The 14,359-nt window shown below is 37.3% G+C and overlaps 10 protein-coding genes and 2 non-coding genes across 12 annotated transcripts in view; 9 read left to right on the forward strand and 3 right to left on the reverse strand.

Moving 5' to 3' along the window:
- The window catches only part of SPOG_05693 (uncharacterized protein), a gene marked incomplete at both ends in the record, with an annotated part of 1,674 nt that extends 1,211 nt beyond the window's left edge, over positions 1–463 (forward strand). The window contains one exon of the mRNA XM_013166666.1: positions 42–463. Coding sequence (XP_013022120.1) covers positions 42–463 — 422 coding nt within the window. The remainder of the gene's footprint in view (positions 1–41) is intronic.
- A 1,235-nt stretch (positions 464–1,698) lies between these two features.
- SPOG_03641 (uncharacterized protein) lies at positions 1,699–2,490 on the forward strand (the record flags this gene model as incomplete). Its single annotated transcript, XM_013165905.1, has 1 exon — positions 1,699–2,490. The coding sequence occupies one exon, from the start codon at positions 1,699–1,701 to the stop codon at positions 2,488–2,490; it is 792 nt and encodes a 263-aa protein (XP_013021359.1).
- An 837-nt stretch (positions 2,491–3,327) lies between these two features.
- Positions 3,328–4,058, forward strand: SPOG_05694 (uncharacterized protein). Its single transcript, XM_013166667.1, has one exon. The coding sequence runs from the start codon at positions 3,469–3,471 to the stop codon at positions 3,679–3,681; it is 213 nt and encodes a 70-aa protein (XP_013022121.1). The 5' UTR covers positions 3,328–3,468; the 3' UTR covers positions 3,682–4,058.
- On the forward strand, positions 3,790–3,868 carry SPOG_16109. The gene has a single exon. It is a non-coding gene; the product is annotated as a tRNA-Leu (tRNA).
- A 53-nt stretch (positions 4,059–4,111) lies between the features above and the next one.
- On the reverse strand, positions 4,112–4,183 carry SPOG_16110. The gene has a single exon. It is a non-coding gene; the product is annotated as a tRNA-Met (tRNA).
- Positions 4,184–4,295: 112 nt separating this feature from the next.
- Positions 4,296–4,457, reverse strand: SPOG_03642 (uncharacterized protein; the record flags this gene model as incomplete). The annotated part of the gene is made up of 1 exon (XM_013165906.1): positions 4,296–4,457. One exon carries the CDS (start codon positions 4,455–4,457, stop codon positions 4,296–4,298), a length of 162 nt encoding a protein of 53 aa, XP_013021360.1.
- Positions 4,316–6,031, forward strand: SPOG_03643 (uncharacterized protein). Its single transcript, XM_013165907.1, has 6 exons — positions 4,316–4,458; positions 4,525–4,782; positions 4,823–4,949; positions 5,005–5,279; positions 5,346–5,507; positions 5,552–6,031. The coding sequence occupies exons 2-6, from the start codon at positions 4,758–4,760 to the stop codon at positions 5,737–5,739; spliced, it is 777 nt and encodes a 258-aa protein (XP_013021361.1). The 5' UTR covers positions 4,316–4,458; positions 4,525–4,757; the 3' UTR covers positions 5,740–6,031.
- SPOG_03644 (methylenetetrahydrofolate reductase) lies at positions 5,994–7,409 on the forward strand. Its single transcript, XM_013165908.1, has 3 exons — positions 5,994–6,149; positions 6,250–6,381; positions 6,434–7,409. Exons 1-3 carry the CDS (start codon positions 6,110–6,112, stop codon positions 7,222–7,224), a joined length of 963 nt encoding a protein of 320 aa, XP_013021362.1. The 5' UTR covers positions 5,994–6,109; the 3' UTR covers positions 7,225–7,409.
- Positions 7,410–7,519: 110 nt separating this feature from the next.
- Positions 7,520–8,995, forward strand: SPOG_03645 (nucleocytoplasmic transport chaperone Srp40). Its single transcript, XM_013165909.1, has one exon. The coding sequence runs from the start codon at positions 7,552–7,554 to the stop codon at positions 8,614–8,616; it is 1,065 nt and encodes a 354-aa protein (XP_013021363.1). The 5' UTR covers positions 7,520–7,551; the 3' UTR covers positions 8,617–8,995.
- Positions 8,996–9,138: 143 nt separating this feature from the next.
- On the forward strand, positions 9,139–10,376 carry SPOG_03646 (60S ribosomal protein L2; the record flags this gene model as incomplete). Its single annotated transcript, XM_013165910.1, has 2 exons — positions 9,139–10,210; positions 10,351–10,376. The coding sequence occupies 2 exons, from the start codon at positions 9,139–9,141 to the stop codon at positions 10,374–10,376; spliced, it is 1,098 nt and encodes a 365-aa protein (XP_013021364.1).
- A 310-nt stretch (positions 10,377–10,686) lies between these two features.
- Positions 10,687–11,743, forward strand: SPOG_03647 (uncharacterized protein). The gene has a single exon (XM_013165911.1). The coding sequence runs from the start codon at positions 10,758–10,760 to the stop codon at positions 11,016–11,018; it is 261 nt and encodes an 86-aa protein (XP_013021365.1). The 5' UTR covers positions 10,687–10,757; the 3' UTR covers positions 11,019–11,743.
- Positions 11,744–13,602: 1,859 nt separating this feature from the next.
- SPOG_03648 (uncharacterized protein) lies at positions 13,603–14,027 on the reverse strand. The gene has a single exon (XM_013165912.1). It carries the CDS (start codon positions 13,990–13,992, stop codon positions 13,654–13,656), a length of 339 nt encoding a protein of 112 aa, XP_013021366.1. The 5' UTR covers positions 13,993–14,027; the 3' UTR covers positions 13,603–13,653.
- Positions 14,028–14,359: the final 332 nt, after the last annotated feature.

A 14,359-nucleotide genomic window follows, 5' to 3' on the forward strand; every position in this document is an offset into this window, starting at 1 on the left:
AATTGAAGTACGTTGAATTTCTTGCTAACTTGAGCGTTTAGTTGTATTGGACATCATCGTTTGGTGTATATCTATGGTTCCAGATTTGGCTGTGCTTCTAGGGCGTAGTTTAGGACATTTCTCTGAGTATCTCTTAGACCGTGTCTTAGGAAGAATATTTCCATACTTCTGGAGAAAATTTATACTGCCTTTGACAATCATTTTCGGATATACAACTAATCAAAGCTTTGGGAATGATCCAGATTCAACAAACTTCGTTGAACTTGACGAGCTAGATGCTAGGGTCGAGACCCCAACAAGTACACCTAACAATATTGAAGTGCCAAGTTCTCCTTTTGGGAAAATTCATACCAAAGCAAATCATTCAAAAAAGTCTGTTGGGCATTCTGCAAGAGAGCAAGAAATAGAGATGCAAACTTTTGGAGACACAGGTTCTCCGACTTTGAACGATCATACAAAGTAATGTTTTTATGCTATGCCCATTTTATTGAATGGTTGTTATTGTCAGCGTGTCAGCGTCCAGTTGAAATTGAGATGTCTTACGAGGAGATTATGTTTATATTCAAAAGCATGCGTATTTTGTTTCCGTAGAAACTTGCGATCGTTAGCTAGCCTGGCCCTTATTAGCTACTAACTTTCCTGTTGTTTTTGGTGCTTGTTTCCAGTCATCTCTGCTTCCTCCTTTTTGATTAAAGTTGTTTAAAATATCAATACAACATATTGTTTTCTATAACTTTGACCGAAAGGTGAAATCGCAGTTTATGATGGTGAGTTTGTCCAAAAGTAACACAATTACGAATGAACTATTGAAACTCTGCAAAATTATGAATCCATTACTTTTCATCTGAAGAATTGATTTAAAAGTGCTAAATCCGTTTTAAAACACCTTTGACTTTGCACCCTAATCTATAAATGCTGCTTTTTCCTCTGCACTTTACGCTACAAAAAGAAAGTTTCGCTTGGATCAGTAAAAACTGAATCTGCCAATTGACATGCAACCTATGAGATTAATAGTTCACGAGAAATAAACCCATCAGAATCAAGAAATCAAGAAAAAGAAAATAGTCTGTGATGAGAGAACAAAAGATGATTATCATTTACAAAAACACCGTATTTCAATCATGAATACGGAATATCGATATGAGATATAGGAATTATGATGACCACCAGGAGTTTGACAAATAAAACAGATTGCGTAATTATATCAAAAGACCTATATAAGCTGTTTGTCTACAGTCAGAATCTTCAGATTGGAAGATTCGACTAGTGTGGATAATGAACATCATCTACAAACTTTCATCTAGTTAACCAGATCCTGGACGTTATAGCTCCTAAATATGTAATACAACCAAGTGCAATTCAAAAAACGATACAACGAAAGTTGTTCATAACACTCGATAAACATTCTCATATCGGGTGAGATTATATCGAGACCAGCGGCGTATTTTAAGAACCATAATCTTAACAAATTATCTTTCGTAATACCGACACCAGCACACCGCCCGACGACCATTAATGCGTTAATAATCATTAACCATTTAACGAAGTTGAGAGTATCCCTCATTTCGCTTGACAACAGGGAGACCTCCCAAGCAAGTGTCCCAGCTTAAATAAACAAACAAAGCAGCAGCTACCAACACCTTTTCATTGTGACCAATAGTTGCTACACACTTCGCTTTCGCTGACCCTTTTTCAAGGATGAGTCAAGATTTATTTACGAACCCATTTGGAATTCCTCCGCCGTCTGATGATTCTTATGCTTCCTTAAGCCGTTTCATAGCTGAATTCTCACAGGCAATTCCCCAGGATCAGTTTGATTCGTTTAGAAGCAAATTGACGAGCCTTCATGAAGCCCTTACATCCAAACTTCGAGGAGAGACTCGTCCACAAGATGACATGTCTGAAATTCGTGGGATGTTTCAAGAGCTTAGAGAAGATATGATTCAAGGACAGAATAGCCTCAGAGAAGATATGATTCAAGGACAGAATAGCCTCAGAGAAGATATGATTCAAGGACAGAATAGCATCGCTGAACGTTTATCCAGGGTGGAAGGACGTTTCGACTCTTTTTCTATCAGTTTTCATTCCCTTAACGGTGAACAATTATCGCGCATCAGAAACATTGAAACCAAAACTAACGAAACAAGGACCTCAGCACAGAGATCTGAAAATATTATCAACAGAAAGTCTTACAGGGATACAAAGCCGATTCCATTTATTAATGGACAAGAACCTCCTTCTGATCTGCCTGAGTTAAAAACCATTTCCGATGTTGACAACTTGAACCCAAGCCAGTTGAAAGCATATCTGGAGGGATATGGCTGTAAGTATGTTGAGAATGAGCCTCAAACGTCTCTCAAAAGAAAGGTTTCAGATGTGGCTGGATTTATCAAATGTCCTCACGATAATCTTTACGAGTTTTCAACCCTCCAGGACATAGGAAATCAAAGTAGTACACCAAATCGAATACTCAGATCTCGTCATAATTGACGGATGCATTGACCTAAATTGAAAGCTTTTTCGTATCATTTTTACTATGAAGTTATCTGAGATTCTTGGACTGTGCATTACGATAAGCAGAGTGCCGTGGTCGATGTGAAGGCTCAGAGATTTCAAATGTTCTATTTGTATTTTTTATTTACTTAATCGCCATAATATTATTTCATTAAGGTCAAAAAAAAAAGACCATTAACGTTTGAATTAGAAGAACCACTTTGTCTAATTTCCCCAGTTTCCTCGAAATTGAGCATTATGTTTATCATTGTTGATTTATAAGTGCAACCTATACAAAACGTTGCAACTATTGGATAAAGTAGATAAAGTAGATAAAGTAGCTGAATTCATCGTTGCAAAACAGCTGTTATTTTAGTCCTTTTCTCTGCGAAAAATAAAGAAATTGGTCTTCAAAAACAAAGAAAGCAATGAATAACAAAGAAAAATTCTTGTAACAAAAATATTCTGGCTATAATTAGAATCCGTATGCTTGAAAGTAAACAGATCATTATTGTTTATTACGCCAGAATTTAATATTCACGCATCTGTCTATGTAATTGATGATAAATATAATGAATGTAAGCTGATAAGCTGATTGCATCCTTTTAATTGAGTCCACAAGTATGCAGAAAAGCCAACCAACCAAGGTATTATTAGACTCATTGAAGATGTATCTAACTATTCGTTATGTGTACTATAATATAAATGAATATCCATTCACAAGCTTAAATTATAGCAGCTATGGATTATACCTCCATAAAAGTTTCGTTCTTTTTTTTTTTTTTTTTTTTTTATATTATTATTCATGACTTCAAATTCGATAAGACAATTTATGCGAAACATACTACCAACGTTCACTGTCTAATTGAATGCCAGAAGATAAATGAAACTGTCGTAATTAAGACTTGTCTACGTTTAGTTACTATTAAATACTTTTTTGGAAAAATAATCTCTCGAAAGTGTGTCAATAAGGATATGCTGAATGACTTAACAACGCGAGTTACAGCCTTTTTTATCAAGCGATACAAAGTAGATTCCTTTCTTCTGAGTACACTCCTACGTTGTTTACGAGCAAATTTTTTTCAAGATGGATGTTTCGCTTTATTACTGGAAATATCCTGCCAATTGTCTAATGATCTACCCAATCTATATACAAGTATTTTCTATTACAATCCAAGCCGAGTATAATACAGGTTCATTGAATACCACTTCAAATTGCATTCCGACAAAAATTTCAGACTTTCTTTGCGCCACATTTGCAATATAACATTAATAATTCTTTTATTAGTATAAACAGGAAGGGTGTCCGAGTGGTTATGGAGCTAGTTTAAGGCACTAGTGCGAAAGCTCGTGGGTTCGAGTCCCACCCCTTTCATTAACTTTTTTGTTCATTCCGAACATACAGTCGAAACAAGATTACCGATCATCTTAAAAAAACCGCGAGGATAAAAACAGAACATATCGTGCCAAAAACAGCTATAACCAACCAAGCCACCCTATCCGTAATATGCAAGATCCATAATTACGAGTTTCCTTTTTTCTTTCAATTCATGCAGTAGCCCAACAATGCATTCACGAATGCTCCAATGCATCATCTATAATTGATGGATAAAAAGAATTGCGCGGCCAGGTTTCGATCCTGGGACCTACGGGTTATGAGCCCGTCGGAGTTCCACTCTCCTACCGCGCACTTTTCGTCTACGCTATGATTCGAACCATCCTCTTACAAAGTGCATTAAGACCGTTCGACCACAGGACTGCCTTATATATGTACATTTAATAAATATATATATTCGCTGAAATCAATGTAATTCCTTTTCATCAGAATTTATGTCAAAATCGACTTTGAAAGTAACTTCCAATACATGTTTCTTTGTAATAGAGTAACACTGAAATTGTGGAATGAGAACTGAGGAAGTACCATGAGTAATTCCCTGTTCAATGAATTCGGCATTACCTTTCATTGTATGAATGTAAAATAGATGACTCCTAAACATTATACGACTGCAAGCACCTAACCAATTCATTCAGGTACTTAAAGGAACACTGTCCTTTTCATTCAACTACCTTCATGAGATTCCTTAAACGATTTGAAAAAGATTCCTGAAACAGAGTTTTTATATCCTCTATTGAATTTTTTTAATTAATTTCTTATATGATATAATCTTGCCAATTGCTAACTCGTATTAATTGGTATACACTGCTTGGCTACCTTCATTTCACTTCACTTCACGAACACACTAGTTTCATCTACTTGCTATAAAATGCAGCAGCTTCTCTTGGATCCAGGTGTGTTTTTTAGCTTATCCTTGTATTCTAATTGTTTCAGCTCTTCGAAACTGGGTTCTCTTACCCATCATGTTTATCATGATTTTAATTGGAGTTCTAAGACATAATGCAACAATTCTCTTACAGGCTTCTCCTAAAAGGCTAACAAAGGAAGAAATTCGAGAACAGTAAGTGTTTTTTTAAACTTATTTGCCAAGTTCGTTTATTTATTGATAATCCTAGACGTCTGTTGCAAAGAGCGTTTGCCTTTCGAAGCAATGCATTCTTCCTTTTGCCCAATTCTATAGAGAACAGAAAAGAATTTTTGGTAGACGCTTTACGGTCAGGTAAATACCTAAAGCCTGCCGACCCCAATGCTCCTAAAAATCTGAATCCAATGATGGACGACAAGACATTGGAGACTTTGATGGAGTCTATGAAGGGGAATATGTTAATGGTTGTTCCTCAAACGATTATAATGACCTGGATTAATGAATTTTTTTCTGGTTTTATCTTATGTATGTCTTCCCACAAATTATCCAACATATGCGTTTTCATAAACAGCTATTTAACTAACCTTACAGTAAAACTTCCTTTTCCGCTTACCTATCAGTTCAAGTCCATTTTCCAATCGGGCGTTGCTACCCAAGATCTTAGTATTCAATGGGTTTCTTCTATCTCATGGTATTTTCTGAATCTCTTTGGGTTAAAGTCGGTCTACGCATTATTACTGGGAGAGAATAATAGTATGTTGGTAAAGCGTTGGCGTGTCTACTAACATGCTTATTAGTGGCTAGCAATGCTGAAAGTGAAATGGGAATGTCAGGGTTTTCACTGTCAGCTGCTACATCGCAGACTGTCCAGCCTGGCCAAGATATTGCCAAGCTAATGCATTCCGAATCCGAGAATGTGCAAATTGTCGGAAAGAATTCTTTACTAGAGGACGTTGAGTCAAGAATTTTGAAGCAATTCACCTAATACACGTTTACTGAAGTAGATTTTACCAGAAGCATTTACTTGATAAAAAATTTTAAAAAACCCGTCTTTAATTTTTATCTCATGGCTGTTATCATGGTTGACTTTGATACATTTTTTTACATGTTGAGAATCTACCCTCTTTCTGTAAGCCTACCTAGCAATGATCAACTATTATAATATAAAGGAGTTTAAAAACAATAAATATACTGTAAATATGTGGTAGTAAAAAAACTCGCTATCATCCAGATCTTGTACGGAAACGTGCTGGTACCTGTCCTAAATTTTTAAAAGTTTTTGAACTCCATAACAACACCTTCTTTACTAAGTAAAGGTCCATTTTTGGCAAAAGCACGAAGAAACCCCAATAAATATGAGTCAACAAACTTCTTCGGAACCCACTAACAGCTGCAGTATGTTGTTCTTGAAGGATGAAAGCTTTTTCAATTGCAGGATTTTGAGCTTTCTTACCTAAGGTATAACAATCATATACTCACATATATAATATTTTAGAAGTAATATATGCTAGCAGAGTGGCTGAATCATTTGTGGAGCAACTTAAAGAGCTAGTCAAACAATTTGAGCCTGCTCCAAAGTTGGTTGGCTTTCTTGCTAATACAGATCCCGCTGCTCGCATGTACGCTGGTATGTGAATTGTATTCTTATATGATTTGGTTTGATCCTAATGAACACTTAGATTGGACTGAAAAAACCTGTAAGGAAATTGGTTTCCATTTTGAGCTCCGGGAAGTTTCCAAGGATGAATTGGAAGACGCCATTGTGGAAGCAAACAATGATAAAAATGTCAATGGCATGATGATCTATTTCCCTGTTTTTGGAAATCGTCAGGACCAATATTTGCAGCAAGTTGTATCAGCTGAAAAGGACGTGGAAGGTTTATGCCATAAGTATGTGATGAACATGTATCATAACATTCGTCATTTGGATGATGCAAACACAAAAAAGTCAATCTTGCCCTGTACGCCTTTGGCTGTAGTGAAGATTTTGGAATACTTGGGAGTTTACAACAAAATTATTAACTATGGTAACCGTCTCTATGGAAAAACCATTACCGTCGTGAATCGTAGTGAAATAGTTGGGCGTCCTCTCGCAGCATTGCTTGCAAATGATGGTGCAAAAGTATACTCAGTCGATATCAACAATATTCAACTCTTTACTAGAGGAGCAGGAATTCGCAGTAGGAAACATGATGTTACCGAAACCGAATTGAAGATAGAAGATGTCGCTCCCATTTCAGACGTTATTATTTGTGGTGTTCCTTCTCCCAACTACAAGTTCCCTTCTCACCTTGTTCGCGATGGAGCCGTTTGCATTTGTTTTTCTAGTGATAAAAATTTTGATGCTCCTTCCCTTAAAGAACATGCAGGCATTTATGTACCCAGTATTGGTAAAGTCACTATCGCTATGCTCTTGCGAAACCTCATTCGCCTTACTTCCTACCAGCGCAACAATCCTATTGATGTCTGAAGCAATTAACTTTTAGTCTTGTTAAATAAAGCGTTGCTGAAGATTTTTAATAAGAGGCTTTTCTAATTTTAGCTTCAGAGCATATGCTTAGGACCATCGCTTTTTTGGTGATTTTTATAATTTTTGTAAGTATACATACTTAATACATAGTAATTTGATTAATATAATAACTTTTATTCAATGAGTTTTTCTCTTTTCTATATAAAATAAGCTTACCTGATAATATAATATAATAACCGTATCGAGGACCTCCCATTTATATTGCACTATCCTCATCTATAAATGTAAACGCCTGCAAAATTCTGCTCAGCATCACCGATCGTCGAGATGGGAGGAATTGACGTGAAGAACAAGGTTTGCCCTTTAGTTTATCAATTTTTGATTGATAATGGGTTTGAAAAGACGGCAAAGGCCTTCGCAAAGGAAGGAAATATCCAAACTGCTGAAAAAAAGACACCTAAGAAAAGTTTGGTAGATTTATTGTCTCATAAGGAAATTGTCTCTTACGTTTCAGACGAAAAAGAAAAAGCTACTGAAAAGGGAAAGAAAAAGTCCAAGGAGGAAAGCAGTGATGAATCTGACTCTGAGTCAGAGTCTACATCTTCATCTGATGAGGAATCTTCTTCTTCTGATTCAGAAGAATCCTCCTCTTCTTCTTCTTCAAGTGAGAGCGAATCCTCTGATAGCGAAGAAGAATCTTCAGACTCTTCAAGTGAATCTAGTTCTTCCTCTTCCTCCTCATCTGATGAAGAATCTCGCTCCTCTTCTTCTGATGAAGAGGATAGTTCTGACAGCAGCTCTTCTGAGTCTGAATCTTCTTCTGAATCCTCATCTTCTGAAAAAAGTGATTCAAGCTCTTCCAGTGACGAATCCGACTCGGACTCCGATGACAAATCCAGCTCATCAGATGAGGATAGTGACTCTGAGTCGAGCTCTTCTAGTAAATCTTCTTCCTCCTCTGATGAAAGTTCTTCATCCAGTGATTCCTCATCTTCTGATTCAGACTCAGATTCCGAATCAGAAAAAAGCAGCTCGGAGTCCTCTAGTGAAGAATCCAAAGCATCCTCTTCATCGACCAGTGGCTCTGCAGCATCTGAAAACGCTAACAAGCGCAAGCACGAGGATTCTCCAAGTGATACAGCTTCATCGAAATCTTCCCGTGTAGAAAACAAGCCTTTTAGTCGAGTTGGTGATCCTTCTCAATGGCAGTTTGCTTCTGATGCTCATAAGAATAATTCCTTCAACTTTGGCGAAGATGATTATGGTGCCAAGGCTAATCAAGACTTGAGTGTTACTCGCGGTAAAGGATTCCGTCAAGAGAAGAATAAAAAGAAACGTGGTAGTTACCGTGGTGGTAGAATTAATTTGGAAGTAAGAAGCATCAAGTTTTAATCGTTCTCTCTTTCTTTCATTCTTTTTTTGGTTTAGACAGGTTTATTACGGATAGGAATGCGTCGCTTTATATCAATATATTTATAGTAAACATTGGTAGGACAGGAAACATTGTGCATCAATTGCCCAGGCTTTAGGAATGTTCTCAGTAAAACGTGCCGAGTCCTCTTTTGCGCATCTATTGTTTTCTTGGTGCCAATCTAATTAAATCAAAAGCATTATAAATATAGTCTGATAATAGCGTTTCGCAAATAATCCACCCGGGATGAAAATAAAAAGCAGTGTAGGGCACTCGCGATTGTGTAGTTTTCACTTTTTCTTAAATAAAGATTAACATTACTGACAAACTAATTGTAGTTTTGTATTTCACAATAATTACAATGAGCATACTTTTGAAAATATTCTTTTAAAAGAAAATAATATGATACCCTACCCTACGAGGTAATAGATGTGACTGCTTTGCACGACCCAAAATATTCACTCCTAAAATGTAGCAGTTTTCCGCAAATCTAAATCTGAACAATGGCCGCTGCTCGCCCTACTGTTAGTGTCTACAACAAGGACGGTGCCGTCTCTTCTGAGACTATCGCCTTGCCTTTTGTTTTCAAGGCTCCTATTCGTCCCGACTTGGTTCGCTCTGTTCACACTGCTGTTGCCAAGAACAAGCGCCAACCCTATGCCGTCTCTGAGAAGGCTGGCCACCAAACCTCTGCTGAATCCTGGGGTACTGGTCGTGCTCTTGCTCGTATTCCCCGTGTCGGTGGTGGTGGTACTCACCGTGCCGGTCAAGCTGCTTTTGGTAACATGTGCCGTAGCGGTCGTATGTTCGCCCCTACCAAGACCTGGCGCAAGTGGCACGTTAAGGTGAACCAAAATGAGAAGCGTTATGCTATTGCTTCCGCTGTAGCCGCCTCTGGTGTTCCTTCTCTCCTTTTGGCTCGTGGTCACCGTGTCGAGGAGATTTCCGAAGTTCCTTTGGTTGTCGAAGACTCTATTCAAACCATCCAAAAGACTAAGGAAGCCGTTGCGTTATTGAAGCAACTCAAGGCCTTCCGTGATGTTGCCAAGGTCACCAGCTCTCGCAAAACCCGTGCTGGTAAGGGTAAGCTTCGCAACCGTCGTTACGTTCAACGTCGTGGTCCTCTTGTTGTTTTCAACGAGGATGCTGGTATTGTCAAGGCTTTCCGTAATGTTCCTGGCGTTGAGCTTGTCAACGTTCGTCGTTTGAACTTGCTTCAACTTGCTCCTGGTGGTCACTTGGGTCGCTTCATCATCTGGACCAAGTCTGCTTTCGACCTTCTTGACAACGTCTTTGGTAGCTTCACAGAAGTCTCTCAATTCAAGAAGGACTACGTCCTCCCTCAAAACGTCATCTCTAACGCTGACGTTACCCGTCTTATCAACTCTGATGAAATTCAAAGCATTGTTAAGCCTGCTGGTCCCGCTGTCGTCAAGCGTGCCAATGTTCAAAAGAAGAACCCTCTCAAGAACAAGAACGTTATGCTCCGTCTTAACCCTTATGCCAAGGCCTACAAACACAACGTTAAGGTTGACACTGGCAAGACCTCCAAGTCTGCTGGTGAAAAGTTCTTGAGTGTTTTGCATGAGAACTAAATAATAGGTAAACAATATTAATATCTCGTTTGTTTTGGGTTTTATTTTAAGTGGAGTGTGTAAAAGCCTATTCTTTGAAGGATTTGTTGTGAGAGAAACAGAAATTAAATCTTGTAATAGTATATTTGAGATCACCCATGTATTGAGTTAACCAACAAAAGATAGTAGGCTAAATATGTATATCAACGCATTTCATTTAATTGGCATTAGAAGCTTGTTGGATTTTTAGGCTTGCAAAGTCATCCTTGGCTACTTTTTTTCTGTAAAGTGTCATTATAGAACGAAGGAAAGAAGCAGACGAGTACTACCTTGAAACAATGAAAAAAAAAATAAAAGTTAAAAGTGTGAATCAAAGACAAACATAAACCTGTATAGAAACAAATTTTTAACAAGTGTTTACTACTGAGGCATACAGTAGAGCACTACATGAAACAAATATCAAGTAACTTATCACCTCTCCAACTCCACTCTTCTGTCAAAACAGGATACCCGTCATTTTGAAAGCATCTTGACGAATTTATAGCGAAATGAAGCCATCAATCGTATCTTTAAGCTCAAAAATGGGCTTATCGCCAAGACCAAAGACCGCGCAAGTATTTAGACAACGAATTGTCTTGGCGAATGGAGCTTCGTACATGATTAACACAACTTTACCCCGTCCGTATGTTGTATCGATCAAAGACATTACAAATATGCCTCTGAATAATCCAGACTCATATGCATTGTCCTCTGTGGGTGGTCAAGAAACCCGTAGAACCAAGTTTGAACAACGCTATGAAGGACTTTAAAGTAATTGATATTACAATTCACAATGCTTGAAATTTTAGATGTCTATGCAGCCCTCTCCTCTTCCTACTCTATGTCTACATATTATCCAGAACCCTTTTATGTATAAATCATAAATGCATTATTTATTATAGATGCTATAATATCTGTAATACTATGATGGACTACGATGAAAGATGTAGACAAAATGATTTCCAATCATCATGTTGAGAATCCGAAAAGGATGCCCACTTCGTCTTAATTTCTTCTACGCTTCAACGCATTCTCCTAGTCATAAAAAGGACTAGACGAAATTGTTCACCAATTTTGAAGCGATTGACTGTAAAGAAAGAATTGGTCAAGTTTTACTATTTATACATGTCTGACGTTTAATAGGGTAGGGTTGTGACAGTCAGAACTGTCAACAATGGAAAAAAGAAGAATATGAAAAAGAGAAATAAAGGACGCGTAATCGGTTACCAATTGAAATGCGTTTAAAGGAATGAATGATTGGATCGAAAAGAATATCTTGCTCCATGTGAGAGACGTTGAGTTTCTGTGTGATGAACAGCAGTTTCAATATTACGATCGATTTTTTGAACCTATGAATGGTATTTTTTTGATGTAAGCGTTTTTATATTCTGTGTTAAAATAGGTAAACAAACGAATGTATAATAAAGCAAGTTAAAACTAATTCTTTTCCTCTTACACTATAACGAAAATAACTAAAGGGAAAATGAAAATGCAAAAGTGAATTTCATAAGTAAAGAATTATAATGATGTCAATGGTTTTAAGTGTCTTTTGATCCTTAAGAATGATTCTCATTAACAACCATCTTTCAAGTGTGTAAATCGATAATTTCTGACATTCTGAAACTAAAATTATCCTAAACTTTCATAAATGTGACTTACTGCTGAACATTGCGAGCAAACAAACAATAGGCTCTTCCACGATTTATTTCTCGGAATAAGTATTAAGGAATCAATAAAACAATATAAATTAAGAAGAATTATAAATTGGTTTTGCTTATTTTCTAAGTCAACAAATTATTAACGTCTACAACACAAACCAAATTTCATGTATTAAGAAGCATATATCATTATAATTGTCACTCAGTGTTTAATGTTACTTATTTATATACAATAATATCACTAAGCTGTACTCTAGATAAACACAAATAGAGTGTTCTTTTTTAGTTTCTGTCGTATAAACAAAGATAAAAGACGGACGGTATCATCGCAATGAAATGTTTAGCCTTTAAATTCTAAATTCCTCATCTGCAATCGCAATAAATAGAGAATCCTGCTCCAAATACGATTTTCATTTGACCCGGCGAGCAGGAGTAGCAATTCTTTAAATGGTGGTAGTAAACATATTCGAAACCATGTTTCTTATACAGCTCTAGATAAAACAAGATTCTTCTCTTCCATTGAGGAGGATCGCAGACTGTTTCGTGAATAGAGACTCATAGCATCGCCTGAATATTCTTGCTCGTACAAGCAGGGATAAAGTGCAGGGATCAGTAAGTATGCACAAATGATCATTGGAATAAAATCAAACAGTGCAAACCATATTTCCATAGTCGGCACTTTGCTTTGGTCGAAGTACAGAGAATTGAGGACCATACAGGAGTGCCCAGTGATAAAGCAAAACATACAACTCGGCTGAATATAGGACTGGCGCAACTAATAAAGTGATGTTTTGTCCAATATAAGCAGAGTATCCTTGTAAATGGTAATGAGCACATAATCTACATAACCAACCTACAATTTCTCCAATGGTTCCAACCAAAGGTACTCAAACAATTTTTTTCGTGACTTCACTAGCAATCCTGTTTGCAACATAAAAGCAACAGCAAAAAGAACAATAGCCATAATCCCCAGTAGGGCGTTAGGTACATAACCAAAAAAATTTTGTGCTGGAACCATTTTGAATTATATTTGATGCAAGATCTGAGGATGCCTGTAAACAGCAATCGTTTCGCCAATGAATGAGAAATTGGTAGACAAAGTATTAAACTTGGAAAAGGACGACAGCATGATTTGGAGTTTCTTTCTGCTTTATATAGCTTTCAAACAACCATGGCTCATTTTCACTATTTACATCTTCGGACACCGGACTTCGGACCGTATAATTATTGTATATCTAGTGAGATGTGTAAGTAAAATTAAGTAAAATTAAATTGTGTACACCAAGTTGAATTTATGTGTATAGACGCTAGTGATGTCCAGGGATCTGGTTAACTAAATTGAAAGTAGGAAGACGGATCTTATTTAGCCAGACAAGTCGAATCTTCCAATCTGGAGAATTCGACTGTGGATACATAGTTTATATATCTTCGCTGAGAGAACTAACGTAATCTATTTTTTTGTACACAAAAGTCTCTTTATTTAAAAGACTTCCGTTCCAAAAGACTGTCCAAATGGTTGTTAAAATCGTATTTTCTTTGTTTTGTTTACCATTTGTAATATCTCATCCTTTAGTCTTATGGCATTCGTTGATATTTAGCAATATGTTCTTGTGATAGTATATTTGTAATATATATAATATTAACAAGACACCTATCGTGACAGACAGACACACACACACACACACAGTAACGAACACCCCACATTATTGTATTTAATGACCACCTTTAATCCCTGGATCTACCACTTTTAAATTAACAACGAAACCAGTAGTAACATCACAAATACAGCTGCAGATGTACCTTTTTTTGCCTTAGAAGCGGAAGATTCAACGTAATGAGAAGCAGTACCGCTAAAATTTCGAGAAGCAAACGTCCAATTTCCTTCCCGTGAAGCAAACAAAGACACAGACGAATGAACAGGAACGGAAGAGAAACTTAATGATGAAGCAAATTTAGAGGTAGAACCCGCTAATGTTCCATCACTTTGTTCTGATGATCCCAAACCTTGTCCCCCAGCCGTAGGAACAACACTAATTATAGTGCCTGTTTGCCTGACATTAGAAGCAGCTCCGGAGACAGTTGTCATAGATGGAACAGACCCTGTCCAGCTTGAATTGGTGGTTGACCAAAATCCACTGCTTTGTCTAGATGACTTAACACCTGGGTCCTGTGAACTGGGAACAAGTTTGGCAGGAGTCACCTCAATAGTGCCGTTGAAGGCAGAATGAGAAACAGTTGTCAATGATGGCACGGAACCCGTCCAGCTTGAAGTGATGGTTGGATAGGTACTAGTCACTTCACTCGAGGATTTAGAAAGATGACTTTGGCTGTGTGAACTAGGCACAAGAGTGCCTGGAGTCACTTTAGCAGTTCCATTAGAGGCAGTTGTCATAGATGGAACAGACCCTGTCCAGCTTGAGGTGATGTTTGGAAAGGTACTAGTCACTTCACTC

The sequence above is a fragment of the Schizosaccharomyces cryophilus genome, assembly GCF_000004155.1.
Source record: "Schizosaccharomyces cryophilus OY26 unplaced genomic scaffold supercont4.1, whole genome shotgun sequence".
Lineage (NCBI taxonomy): Eukaryota > Fungi > Ascomycota > Schizosaccharomycetes > Schizosaccharomycetales > Schizosaccharomycetaceae > Schizosaccharomyces > Schizosaccharomyces cryophilus.